Source organism: Petaurus breviceps, unplaced genomic scaffold (assembly GCF_028583685.1).
Source record: "Petaurus breviceps papuanus isolate PSGF00001 unplaced genomic scaffold, PetGlider_PUasm1.0 103, whole genome shotgun sequence".
Taxonomy (NCBI): Eukaryota; Metazoa; Chordata; class Mammalia; order Diprotodontia; family Petauridae; genus Petaurus; species Petaurus breviceps.
In genome coordinates this window covers 2,705,419-2,719,202 of record NW_027185588.1, presented here as the reverse complement: position 1 = coordinate 2,719,202, position 13,784 = coordinate 2,705,419, and the positions used below count along the sequence as shown (strand labels likewise).

The 13,784-nt window shown below is 49.7% G+C and overlaps 1 protein-coding gene across 7 annotated transcripts in view; it reads right to left on the bottom strand.

Moving 5' to 3' along the window:
* The window catches only part of PNPLA6 (patatin like phospholipase domain containing 6), a 45,881-nt gene that overhangs the window by 29,649 nt on the left and 2,448 nt on the right, over positions 1–13,784 (bottom strand). For 2 of the 7 annotated variants that reach the window (XM_069093174.1, XM_069093085.1), the window contains exons 2-16: positions 9,520–9,775; positions 9,308–9,376; positions 8,491–8,578; positions 8,230–8,312; positions 7,967–8,064; positions 7,715–7,855; positions 7,484–7,643; positions 7,196–7,276; positions 6,986–7,114; positions 6,780–6,860; positions 6,513–6,675; positions 6,091–6,177; positions 5,900–6,009; positions 5,542–5,709; positions 5,374–5,451 (exon numbers count right to left, since the gene is read on the bottom strand). In XM_069093174.1, coding sequence (XP_068949275.1) covers positions 5,374–5,451; positions 5,542–5,709; positions 5,900–6,009; positions 6,091–6,177; positions 6,513–6,675; positions 6,780–6,860; positions 6,986–7,114; positions 7,196–7,276; positions 7,484–7,643; positions 7,715–7,855; positions 7,967–8,064; positions 8,230–8,312; positions 8,491–8,578; positions 9,308–9,376; positions 9,520–9,687 — 1,704 coding nt within the window. In that variant the 5' untranslated portion in view covers positions 9,688–9,775. The remainder of the gene's footprint in view (positions 1–5,373; positions 5,452–5,541; positions 5,710–5,899; positions 6,010–6,090; positions 6,178–6,512; positions 6,676–6,779; positions 6,861–6,985; positions 7,115–7,195; positions 7,277–7,483; positions 7,644–7,714; positions 7,856–7,966; positions 8,065–8,229; positions 8,313–8,490; positions 8,579–9,307; positions 9,377–9,519; positions 9,776–13,784) is intronic. The other 5 variants (XM_069093303.1, XM_069093260.1, XM_069093503.1 and 2 more) reach the window with 4 other exon arrangements.

The following is a 13,784-nucleotide window of genomic DNA, read 5'->3' as shown; positions in this document are numbered from 1 at the left end:
GCATGATACTATCTGTGGTACTTAACTCACTGAGCTGTGAGGAGTAAATCAGATAACAGAGAGATCTGCAAACCTCAAAGCACTATTAAAAAAAAATCACAGCTACAATTTTTTAAAAATTTAGCAGATATCTTTTCCTGCAACTTCTACCCACTGGTCCTGAGTGATACAGACAAATTTAATTATTCTCCTACATGGAAATCCTTTAGATTTGAGAAGACAGTTCTATAATCTTCAAATCCAATATAGTCTTCTCATGCCTAGGCCAAGGCTTTGAACCCCTTCCCACATCCTCACTGCCCAGCTTGTCAACACCTTTCCTAAAATGTTCTCAGAATGTGATTCAGTGTTCCAACTAGGATCTGAGCAGGGCAGAGCTCGATGAGACTATTCCCTACCCTTTAGACCCCAGACTCCTGCATAAGTGCAGCCTAAAATCACACTGGCTTTTTAGCTACCATATAAGTGGTGACTGATGACCCACTAAAAGTCTTAGGTCAAGAATAAAACAAAATAAAAGTCCTAGGTATTTTTCACATGAATGGACTAACCAAGTCTCTCTTATCCTATATTTAGACAACCAATTAGGCAAAAGAGGCCTTTTTTTGACCAAACAGAAAGACTTTATATTAATCCCTATTCAAAAGGAGGAGATAGCAGAGAGTGAGATTGATAGTGTCATAGAGGCAACAGAAATGAATGTGGACAGACTCTGAGAAACAGTGAAGGACAGAAAGGCCTGGAATCCTATCTATCATCCACGGGGTCACAGAGAGTCAGGCATGACTGAACAACAAGTGCAATTTTACTGATTAGAGTCCAGTTTGAAATCTGATCTATCATTTCACTTGTGAAGTTCTCAAGCCTGTCTTCTAATAAGATAATAAGCTACAATTATATAGAACTTTCAAGGTTTTAAAGCACTTTACATGTCCTTTATCTCATAAAGCTCAAAACAACCTATGATAGGAGAATTCTAGGTAACATTGTCCGCAGTCTATAGACAAACAGGCTGAGGAGAAGGTTGGGATTCTCCCAGGGTCACAGAGAGTGTCAGAAGCAGGATCTGAACTCAGGTCTTCCTGCCTCCAAGGTTGGCATTTCATTCACTATACCAGGGGTGGGGAACCTGCGGCCTCAAGGTCACAAGTGGCCTTCTAGGTCCCTGGGTGTGGCCTTGGGTGAGGACAGTTTTACATGACGAATCCTTATATTAAGGGGATTTGTTCTGTGAAGTTTGGATTCAATCGAAGGGCTGCACTTGAGGACCTAATGGGCCACAAATGGCCTTGAGGCAACAGGTTCCCCACCCTTGTACTATACCTATATCCCTGCCACCTTTCAATCCATCACAAATTTGTTAAGCATGCCACCTAAGCCTTTACCTCAGTCACCAATAAAAATGTTCCAAGGGTCCAGAAGAGAGAGGCCTGTGGCCACCGCTAGGGACTTCCCTCCAGACTGGCATTGATCTTTAATTAACATTCTTCTGGTCCAGTAATTCAACAACCTTTGAACATTCTCCCTAGACACAGCTAGCCATTTAGTGCACAAGCATATCATGGGAAACTTTATAAAACCTCCTACTGCAACACAAATACGTGAATGATGCCAACAGTCCCCTGCTTGACTAGTTTAGTAACCCTGCCCAAAAAGTGAAATGAGGTTAGTGTGGCATAACTGGCTCTAGATGAACCCATGGTGACTCTCAAAAATCGTTATCTCCCTTTCTAAGTGATCACAACCCATCAATTTAATTACCCATCTTAGAATTATTTCTAGAGATCAAAGCTCACTGACCAGTAGTTTCTGACACTCAGCCTTTTCCCTCCAGGACACGCCTAACAGGAGAAGTTGCCCAAGACAATTTATCACGATAAAGTACATCCACATCCACCTGGCTAAAACCACAACCACTCTGCAATTCACCATCTACAAAACAGACTTTCAGTCAAGCAGAGACCAAGATAGCAGAAAGATTCAAGTGCAGCCCAAATGTGGCACGTTCTCACCCTCTACTGCCCCAACAGAAGACAGTGAAATGGGGACTAGAACAGCAGAAGGTTCCCTTGCCTTGGTGATCTTATCCAACCCCAGAGCTCAGCCTGAGAAAAGTTACAGAAGAACAATTTTATAGATGGAACGTTCAGAAAGAACTTCATGAACTGAGAAATTCCCTGTCTTCAGCACCTGGAATCCCTCTAACAGTTCAGGGGCAGAGAGAGAGAGAGAGAGAGAGAGAGAGAGAGAGAGAGAAAGTCCTTTCAGGTCAAACACTGGCATCAGGAACGTCACTGAGATGGAGCTGGAAAAACCACTTGGGGTGACTGTATCCTTTGGCCTAGACTCCAAAGAGATAAAAGAAACAGGAAGAAGACCCATACATGCCAAGATATTTATAGCAGCTCTTTTTTTCAATGGCAAACAAGCTGAGATTGTGCCCACCAATTGGGAAATGGCTGAACATATTATGGTACATGAATATGAGAGAATAGTTTCATGCTACAAGAAATGATAATGGGGATGGTTTCATAGAGACATGGGAAGACCTGGACAAACAGATGAAGAATGAGGGGAGCAGAACCAGAAGAACAATTTTTATAGCAACAACACTGTGAAGCCAAACAACTCTGAAAGTCTGAAGAACTCTGATCGATGCACTGACCAATTGTGTTTCCAGAGGACTCACAATGAAACACATTACTCACCCCAACAGAGGAGATAGACTCAAGGTATTGAACGAGACAAACATTTTTAGACACAACTAATGTGGAATTTGTGCTTATTGGTAACAAGGGTTTTGTTCTTCCTTTTTCAATGGGGAGGGAAAGAAAATGGATTTTTCTTGCCCACAAAAAATGACCACTGGGGCAGTGGTCCGAGAGCAGGCTCATGAGATCCTTGTCTGCCTGGCGAGATTTGCACTTCTTCCTACTTCTACTCCCATGACATGTGGGCATAAGGCTGGTGCTTCCAAAACTGCAATATCTTAGGCTTTAGTCTCCCCTTAACCATGTTTTTCTGTGCTTTCTAGTTAGTCCATCATTTTCCTTAATAGGGAAGACTGATTGAAGTAAAATAGCTAATAAAGGTTCTACTCATTCATTACTATTGTACCAGCCAGCCTCAGCAAAAAGCTTCTCTCTTCCTTGTCTTTTCCTGCCCTTGAAGCATCTAAACAAGCCCTCCATTTACTGAAAGCTTGAGCTCATTTAGCCTGACGCTCTCGCTCTCTCTCTCCACACCTGAACTGTGAGAGGGATTCCAGGTGCTGAAGGTTCATGAAGTTCTCTCTGAACATTCCATCTGTGAAACTGCTGTTCTTCGTTTCTCAGGCTGAGCCCCGGGGTTGGGTAATATTACCAAGGCTAGAAAAGCTTCTGCTGTTCTTCTAGACTCTGCTTCACTGTCTCCTGTTGGGGCAGTAGTGGGTGAGAACGTGCCACAGTTGGGCCGCACTTAACTCCTGCTGTCTTGGTATCTGCATGACCTTTCAAGGTCTATTTGGCCTTGGTTATGTACTGTCATTTACTTCATTTTAAAATCAACCTCGGCAGAGAGCTCTTGGAAAAAACACACTGCTCCCTTGAGACGTTCATCTCTCCCTTCTTTCCCAGCAGGATAATTCATGATGAGGTCATCAGAACTTCCTTCTTGAGAGTCTCCTATCCCTTGAGGGTAGACTTTGCTTTTAGCACTTCAGACCATGGGATGACACCTATCTTTACTCTGCCCTTTCTGAAATCCATTTGTCTAGATTTCAGGGGCCATGTGAGACGATGCCCTGCCCTGCCACCCCCATCTAATATGAACTCTACAATGGTGGGGTCTCTGCTGCCTAAGTTCCTGTCACTTCACCAACCCTCCCCACTGTGGGTCAAGATGAAATTGAGGACAATACCTCCCATCACTGACTCCTCTGAACGTAGCAGCAAGACAATTTAAGAATCGATCAGCAGTTTTGCTTTCAGGAGAAAGGGACTGTTCGTGTGTCCATACAGTCCAATGCCCCCTGACAGTCACTCTTCTCTGTTGCTGCTGCATTGGTTTTGTGACCTGTACTGAGATCTTCATGCCGAGTGCATTAAGCCCTAGAAACACTGCATCTTCCCTACGAGGTCTAATTATCACTCAGAAGAAGGAGTTCAGCCTAACTCCTCACAAGAAAACACAGGTGGACAAAGAGAGAAAGTCCACTGTTGAGAATGTGAGATATAGTGAATGGACAGCCCACAGAGCAGGCCCAACAGTGGCTAGATCTCAGACAACTGTGGAACTGGGCCCAGAAGAGAACTGGAGGGAAATCATTTAGTGTTTTGAAAGGCTTCTAGCTTTTCTCTGAAATAAAGCCCCATATTTTAACATCAGCATTCTTCTTCCAATGATGCTTGACAGCTGAGTCATGAAATGAATATCAATGACAAAAGAATGAAAGTCATGGGTCACCCAAAGGACAAAGAGAACAAAGGGGCTTGCTGAGCACAAACAGGGTGCAGAATATTACTAAAGAACCATGCAGGAGTCATGCAAAGGATGTTATAAGAAAGACTCTGGCTGAAGAGGAGGCAGGCTGGTCCCAGCTTAAGAGATGGATCGTTCTGCGCCCCTTGCTTCCCTGGGATTCGTGGGAAATCAAGGGGTCTAGATCAGGCATCCAAACCTGGAGTCTGTGAACCTGAGCTGTTTAAATATTCTGAGAACTATATTTGGTTTCCCTTATTTTCAGTACTTAAGAACATCATTCTGAGACAGCTGATACACCAAAAAAGGATCAAGCAGCACGGATGCAGAGGCAAGACGATGCCAGGACCCTCCGCTGCCCACTGCATCCCCACGGATGACTGAGCTTCCCACAGCGGGCGGGCTGTCCTCACTGCTGGATGGTGCGTCACCTGAGCCAAAGGTGGCAAAACAGGAGAACTTAGGGGTCACTCTCCCTTTTGGTGTTGTTTGTTTTGCTTTTCTGTGGTCTACCGGTAAGAATTAGCAAGGACTTGTCAGCACCTCAGGGTAGTTTTCCTGGTGATGAAGGAAGGCAAGCTGCTGGGTCCTGACTGGTGGGCAGTGTCCAGGCAGTGGCTGGTCAGCACCCCAGAGCCAGGGCCAGTGCCAGGACACAGGGGAAGGGAACAGTGACCCTGGGAGGTGACGAATGGGAACCACTGTGAACAGGGGCTCATGGCTGAGGTCGGGCTGTGCTATCTTGGCTATTATCTTTCTAACATCTGGAAAAACTAGAGTCCTCTATGTCTCCCTAAAGAGGGGAGCCAAGCCCAGGTTCCTGGGCTTGAGGAGTTGAAGAACATTCCAAAAATCACTAAAGGACAGACCTGCAATGGGAGGGGGGGAAATGCAGGCCAGGCTAGGGCTCACCTGGTCACCCTGGCGGGCGATGACCGTGCCAGCCTTGGCATGGTGCAGCAGTACTCGGCTGTTTAGCAGTGTGGGGTCCTGGAAACAGTGAAAGGACAAGAAGGTTCTCAGAAGGGTCCCACGGCCTTCCTTCAAACCTCCCTGCCTCCTCCCCTTCTCCCTGCCTACCTCAATCTTCATCAGCTTCACCAGCTCCCGCTTGGCTGCCTCAATGATGCTACTGGTCTGACGGCCTTGGTAGGGCCCAAACGGGCAGTCACCGCCAGCTGACTCATCCTCACAAAAGCTATACTCACAGGCCCCCGCCGGCTGTTCCCGAGGCTCCTGAGACATTGACTGGGTGGAACCAGGAAGTCAGGGAGCCCCCAGCTCAGACTTCCCTCCCCCCAATAACATTCCACAAGCATAGCCTCACAAACTCAGTCACGTGCCCAGAGAAGACTGCTTGGACCTAGCTGCCTGGTCAAAAGTGTAAAGCCTCGGGTGGGCTTGGGGGGTTGGAGAAAAGATTGGGGGAGGGCCTCACCCGGGGCATGCTGGGTAGTGGACTCCCTGAGCTCTCCTCCTGGAGGGACACAGAAATTCGGCCCCGCTCATAGGCCATGTCAAAGTCAGAACGTGGACCCTGCTGCAGCCCTGGAAAGGGATGGAAGAAGGGAGGCCTTGGGGTCAGTCCCCCATCCCTATCCAGATCTTCCCCTCTTCCTTGACCCTTACCAGAGATGTCCACGGGCATGGAGATACACCTACTCAGCAGGGGGGCAGAAGGGGGCTCCAAAGTGGCCGGGGGCTTCACAGGATCCCCTGGAGAGGGGAGGAGGAGTGGTCAACCCTGATGGCCCCTCCTCTGCAACTCTACCATATCTGTACCTAGGTCTGGGGAATCCAGCAAGTAGAGGCCAGAACAGGTTCTAGAAGGACCAGGCAGGGTGAGGTGTATCACAACTAAGTCCTTCCAGCTTGGGACACAGGCTGCTGCTGACCCCCAGCCATCACTGGGGGTGAACAGGGGTGGAGAAAGGGGTGGAAATTGGAAATCCAATCAGAAAGGTCATGGTGGGCACAGGAAGCTATGGTATGTACACAAGATATACTGAGGGCCCATCAGGAATTCAGGCCAGGAGGGTTTGGAAAGGAACCTGGGGGACCAGGAAGAGGGGCTCCAGTGGGGTCCAGGGGCCGGGCAAGAGGATCCCGTGGCTCTTCAGCAGTAGAGGCAGCAATGACACGTTTAGGACCCCGAACAGGGCTGGTTCGGGTCGGGAGGCCAGGGCTCGGGAACAGGCGCAGAGGCTGCATCTCCTGGACAAAGTGGGTGGGGGGATGAGGAAATGCTCCTTTCAGAAATAACCCCTGGCCAAGCTCAGTCCATCTACCACCTCCCCCTCGTCTCCCTCAATACTCACATGACTGAAGAGCTCATTGGTCAGGCCCAGGTAGTTGTGAAGAGCCAAGAAGGTCACTCGCTGCAGACGAACCATGATGATCTGCAGGGAAGCAACAGAACCAGGGTCAGGGCCCTTGAAGAGGAGCTGGCAAGGGGAAATGTGGGCCCAAAGCAGGTAGGGAGCTGCTCTCAAGCCCTAGGCGGCCTTGGGGAGGGAGAACCAACCTGCACAACTCGCACAAGGCTTTCTGGGTACTTTGCAAAGACAGCAGAGAAGGCTTCAACTGGCAGCCGTAACACGGTGGAATCACGGGCAGCCCGTGCTGAGACTGTCCTATACGGACGCTGGTGACCCTGAGGGGGAGAGGCAATGGGGTCAGGGAGCCAGGCACCCCTCAAGTCTAGCTTTCTGACCCTGTGAGCTCTAGAACTCACCGTGATGACATCAAGGATGCTCAGGAGGCTGTTGACGCTGTCCCCAGGGAAGACCTCCTTCACCACACACTCCTTCCCATCCTGGAAAAGGGGAGCTGCTAGACTCCAAATGCCAACCCTTGACCCCTGACCCACTGAGCCCCCGATGGCAGATGCCTGACTCCTGGCCACCTCTTCCCTGACCTTCTAACCACTGACACCCACCATCCCAACACCAATGCTCTTGTCTGCTTGTCATCTCCCCCACTCTGGCCTGATGCTGCTTAGCCCCCAGCCAGTACCACTCACAGGGCCTGGGAGACAGAGCTCCAGCTGACCGTCCTGGACCACGTAGATGCTGGCGTCTGGTTGGCCTGGCCGGAACACGTAGTCACCCTGGCTCAGCCTCTGGAATACCATGTGGCGACAGAGCTCCAGGAAGAGCGGCTTCTCAAAGTGGCCGAGCACTCTGTGGAGGGTGGGGCGTCAGCACAGAGCCCGCATCTCAGCCCAGACCCCGCCCCCCCGCGCCCCACTCACCGCACATTCTTAAGCATGTAGAGCACCTCGGAAGGCAGATGTGAATTGGCCACATCAAACTCCGTGAGGTCAGCCTCCAACACAGCTGGTGGAGGCTCTTTTCGCTGCAGAGTGGGCGTCTCTTTCTGAATTCGAAGGATCCTGAGGGTAAGGGCATTATATGTTGAGAGGTGATAGACCAAAGTAGGCCCATCCACCCCTACCCCGGCCCTGGGAGTCCTGAGAGTCCTGGGGAGAGGAGGGAGTCCTTACTTCTTGGCAATGTTCAACATCTTGAGTTTCTTCTTCATTCGAGGCCGAGAGGCTGTGGAGATTGTGGTGTCCACCAGGGAGGAGGTAGACTGGGAGACCTGAGGCAGGAAAAGGGTCCATGAGCAGACCCAAGTGTCTATGTGCCTTCCCACCGAGCCAGACCAGCAGTAAGGGAAAGAAAACAAGGAAGGAGGGTGGGGAAGAGACAAGAGGCCAGCGAGTAGACTTCAGGAAGGGCAGAATACACGGTGAAGGGCTCAAACCTTGCGCATGATTTTGCGTCCATAAAAAAGGACCTTGTCCCTCTTGCGGAATCGATACTTGGGAGTCTCCTGGGCTTGAACCTCTGGAAAGTACAAGCACAGACCCACAGTGACACCACACTCCCTCCATGAGGTCCATGGCCCATCCAAAGGCCCATGCCCCACACAGATGCACAGCCTCTCCACTCCTTTTCCCCCTGGAGACACCAACAGAGGGCCCTGACTCTTGGGGCCCTGAGAAAACCCTGGGAGGTATCTCACTCTTTGTACGCAGCCTCCGGACCAGCACAAGGATGAGGGTGGCCATGAGCAGCACGGCAGCACCCACGCCAATCATCATTCCCATCACCTGCAAAGAGAAACACCATCTATCCAGTCACACTGCAAGATTCCAGGGGAGGAATGAAATGGTTCACCCTTAGAGACCTTTGCTCAACAAGAACCCTCCCCCTACTCATCCCCACCTCCATACTTTTATCCACACAGTAGCCCTCACCTCCAAAATTCTCTCTCCTGTCCCTACCCAAATCTCATCTGGTCACCCCCCTCCTCCCCAGAGCCTTCCCTGATCAGCCCACACCACGAGGATGTTCAAGGCTGAACAATTCAGCACCTACCATCCCCATATGACATTCTCTTAAGGATTGTTGCCCTACCAGACAGAGCTGGCTGAGAGCTGGGACCATCCCTGCTCTCTCTGGATCCCCCAGTAAAATAATTGAACATGTGGTACCCAGAGGTCCCCATCTCTCCTACAGCACAGCTGGCTAAAGGTCATCCCAAAGAAGGCTCTGTGAAACCTGACTGGGTGGTCAGTAACATTAACAACTCCACTTCCTTTCTGTAGAAGGGGATGGAGAAGACGGTCTCTAAGGACCCTTCTATCTCTGTCCTTCTGTTCATTTGATTCCAGGCCCCTGCACCAGAGTTCAAGCAACCAAGACTTCAGATCCTCCCCAGTAAAGCCAGACTGAAGGACACTAGGCACCCTGGAAGTTGTAGTTCTGACCAAGGCTGGCTAGAAGCAGTACACCTTGGGAGTCAGGACCACTGATGCCCTCGGAGCTGCCAGACTCACCAGGCTGGTCTGCAGTGGGTCTTCCACCAGCAACTTGATGTTGGGTAGCATGCCCGTCAGTGCAGCATCCTGGAGGGCAGAGCAGGCACAGATCCTGGGGAAGATAGCCTGAGCCTCTTCCCATCCCCAGAAGCCACCCCATAGTCACGATGGGAATGGTAAATGCCTGGCCCTTGTTCCCCCCAATCTCCCAAGACCACAAGGCCACCTACCTGGGGTGGGGGCTGGGGCAGCTCAGACTCACTCTGGCCCATGTCTGCGGCTGGTTCTAGGGCTGCCTCTGAGGCCCAGCTGTGGCCCTGTGGGGCCCTGGGAGTCCAGGGGACAGGACAGGTGAGACGGCGGAAGCTGGGGCTGGCCCCCCATGGCTTCTGACACATAGCTAGAGGAGTGGCCCCAGGGTGTGTGGATGAGGAGGATGAGGACAAAGGCCAAGCAAGGAGAGGGTGGGGCTGCCCAACATGAGCCCTAGAAACCAGAGGCAACATGCCAGCACATGCGTGTATCTGTCTCAGCTGCAATTCAAGATACCCCACACTCCTCCCATCCCTCCACTGGTCCTAACAGTTGAGGGCCTGCTCCAAGATCCCGAAACACTCTAAAGACATTTGGCTCTCCTAGGACACAGGGCAATGGAAGCAAGGAAAGTAGAGGAAGGAAAGGGAACCCTGGTACTCAACCTCCCAACACTGCTCCTTGCAGACATCCACAGCTCTCAAGGGCCCGAGAGGAACAGAGGATGAGATTGCTTACAGGGCTGAAGTAAGAAGTCACTTCCTCCCAGCCCCACATCTTCCAACCCACCCCAGGCTGGCCATGGAAAATCCCCAGAGCCCAGGGCTTTGCAGAAATGTGGGGAAAATTCCACCAGGGCCAGAACCCCAACTGGCCTCTTCTGCTCTACTCAAAAAGCAGACTAACACTCCAGAAGAGCTGCCATGTGAGACTCTTTTATATTTTATATAGTTTATATTTTATCCCAATCCTGACCAAAGTCACAAGAAAAACCGTCACACACGCACCCCTCACCTCCCCCAGAAAAGAGGAGGCCTCAGATGAAGTTCTATCTGGCCCCTTCCCCCTTCCCCCTTCCCCCTCATCAGGAAGACAGCCCAAGCAAATTTCTGCGGGACACTGGAATGTTACTGACAGATACCAGGATGTAAACAGGGGTCACTGGGGGGTCCTGGGAGAGACGATTACAGGAAGCACTGGGACATCACCGGGTTGTTTCTGAAGAACACCGGAATGTGCTATTGACGGGCATCACAGCTAGCACTTCCACAGCACTTCAAGGTTTGCAAAGGGTTTCCCATGGGTTAACTGATTTGATTGACCTTCACAACTCTGGGAAGTAGGTACTGTCATTATTCCCATTTTACAGATGAGAAAACTGAGGTGAAGGGAGGCAAGCAACTTGGCCAGGGTCACACAGTGAGGGAGTGTCTGAGGCAGGACTCAAATTCAGGTCTTCCTGAATCCAAGTCCACATTCGCTCCACTGTGCTACCTGGCTGATCACTTATTCAAAAGAAAAATTAAAAAGCAGATTAAAAGGGGTGTTGAAATAGCAATCTATTTTAAGAAGATGAACTCAGTGTGAGGAAATTCAGGAGACAGAATGGGGAAACACGGTAAAGAATGGTTGGGTGAAGATCAAAGGAGAGACAAGAAAGCAATATTGTCATGGGGACCCACTGCCCAGAAACTCAGGAAACACATCACAGATGTGCCCCAGAGATGATGGGAGGGGGGGGGGGAGGGATGGGGAGCTGGAGTTTAACCATCCACACATCTGCCCTACTTGCCAAAAGCGGAGCAGTTGACAAATGCTTCACTTGACCTAATGATAATTTCATTCTTCAAAAAGTAAAGAAATAGATGGGAAGAAATGCTATAAAGGCCCTGACTGACCTAACGAGATGAGCCAATTGCGAAAGAAGTGCCAGGCCTGTTTCACCTTGCAATTTATGACTGAGAAGGAAAAGGGGGATAAAGGCCCAGACTCAGAGAGAGAAGCTTTGCAAGGGGTCAGTGAAGAGCAAAGCAGGTTCCTATAGCCTAAAACACTACAAGAGAAGTTGGCCTGAAAGAAAGGAGAAGCCACAAGGAATGATGTTTCCAGGATGCAAACACCCGTGATTCCTGTCTAAAAGACACTGGGCAAATGGACATGGAACTAACTCATCCACTCAAATGCGTCAACAGAGATCTAGCAGCACAAAGCTAATGAATCTTGGGCAGCAGGGAGGGGGACGATGCGCCTCAGGAGCACGGCCATGAGCCTGTTCTACTTTGCATGGTCATAAACTGCGAGTATTTTGTTCAACTGAGGTACCACATTTTAGGAAGGATTATTGATAAGCTAAACTGGAGGAGGACCAGGATTGTGACAAGACCAGAGAGTGCATCATCTAAGGACTGGTTAAAGTTATGATGGATATTCGGTCCAGAAAGAGATCTTGGAGGACAAGAGGGCTATGCTCACTATTTAAATTAGGAGGGTAGAAATGGGAAGAAGTGGACAAGAGGCAGGTTTGGGGCTTCAAATAAAGACTAGAATAAACTAATGAATAAAATAAACACATCAAGCCCCCCCCACCCCCGCCTCCTGGCTTCCTTTCAGTGCCACTTGATACGACCTTGCAGACTGCCCTCAATGCTGGTGCCTTCCCTGTACTGATTATGCCCAGTGTATCCTGTCCAGACCTTGTCTGTACATGGTTCACCTGCTGTCTCCACCACTAGACTGGGAGCTTCTTCCACTGTCCTTTGTATCTCCAGTACTTAGGACAGTGCCTGTGTGCCTGGCACATGGAGACATTCGGTAAATGCTTACTGGCCAAGTAACCATCAGAGTGGTCAAAAAGGACACCCTGCTTTGAGAAAGAACAGGTTCCTCCTCACTGGAGGTAGTGCCAAACAGAGGCTTTGGCACCACCTGTCAATGGTTTCAGAGAGGGAATTTTTGTTCCAATACCAGTCAGACTAGGGGGCTTTGGAAGGTCAACACCCAATTGTGATATTCTAGGATGCTGGGAAAGGGGCTGGGAAAGCTCCAGGATTTAGTGAGGTCTAGGAGGGACTTAAGGTGCTTGAAAGACCAAGGGGAGTCAGTGGGTTGGGGTCAAAGAGATGGACAGAATGGGGAGCTAGAGAGAGGGACACAAGGCAGAGAAACTAAGAGCTATAGGACCGGGGGAGCTGGAAGACTGAGGATCTGAGGAACTGAGAAGCAGAATTCAGGAGACTGAGAAGACTGGAAAGACAGAAGGGACCATGAGAAGAAGGGAGATTGAGAAGACCAAGGACATTGTTTCTGGACACTTTCTCCTTCCTTTGTTTTTTCCCTGACCCTTCTCTCCTGGTTCTCTGGATAGACTGACAGCATCTCAGGGTTGGAAGAGCCCTGTGACTAAAACCCGATCAGAGGTCATGAACCCAACCTGTACCAGGACAGAAGTCTCCTCTACAATATGCTCTTACCCATCTGACCAGCTGTTCCCAGATTACCAATCCCTGTTCCAAACCTCCTCAATGAAGCTGCCTCAGAAAGCACTGGCCTAGTTTTCTTCATACTTTGTTTAATTTGTTAGTGATCTCGTTCACTTCCATGGGCTCAATCTGACCGTCTCTAACCAGACACATCCAAGATCTCTGCATCTTGTCCTCATCACTTGTCTGAGCTCCGCTCCTATGTAATCTGGACCTGCTGCACATTCCCACCTGGGTGCTCTGTAGAAATTTCAAATTCACCATGTCCAAAACAGAACTTGTTATCTCCATCCACCCCAACTTCACCACCTCTCTCGAGTCACCCAGGTTCACAACTGGAATCATCTTAGATTCTTATCAGTGGCCACATTTTGTAGATTCTACTTCCACAGCATCTCTCAAGTTCACACCTTCTTCTCTGCTCACACAGCCACCAAACCCTTATGCCGCTTTTTCGGGGTTGGGGGAGGGGGAATGCAGGGGGAGGAGGAGACCAAAAATGGCTATTGGAGAGCTGACATCCAAGATAACTATAGAAAAGTAAAAAGCACACACAGCTACCCTTGAGGACTTCAAGGAACCCAGCCCAGATAAACTCTGTCTCCTTGGGTAATAGATGAAGCGGCACATGTACTTTCAGAACACTGTCAAGGCCTCCAAAAGACACTGGAAGGACAAGAAGACAGGGGTTCAAAGACTCCCTCTTGACACAAACTGGCTGTCACTTAACCCCTAAGTGTCCCACAAAATTCTCTAAGGTTATAAATGACAAAGCAGGCTAACCCATACTGGTAGAAGGAATTGCCTCACCAGAAGTTCCCTATGTCAACTAAATCACAGTTCCAATTTGGAGGAAAAGGTAATGTGGAAGATGAGATGCCACAGAACTAGCAAGGGGTGAATGTCTCAACTTAAGAAAAAAGAAAGAGAAAGAGGGAGAGAGAGAGAGAGAGAGAGAGAGAGAGAGAGAGAGAGAGAGAGAG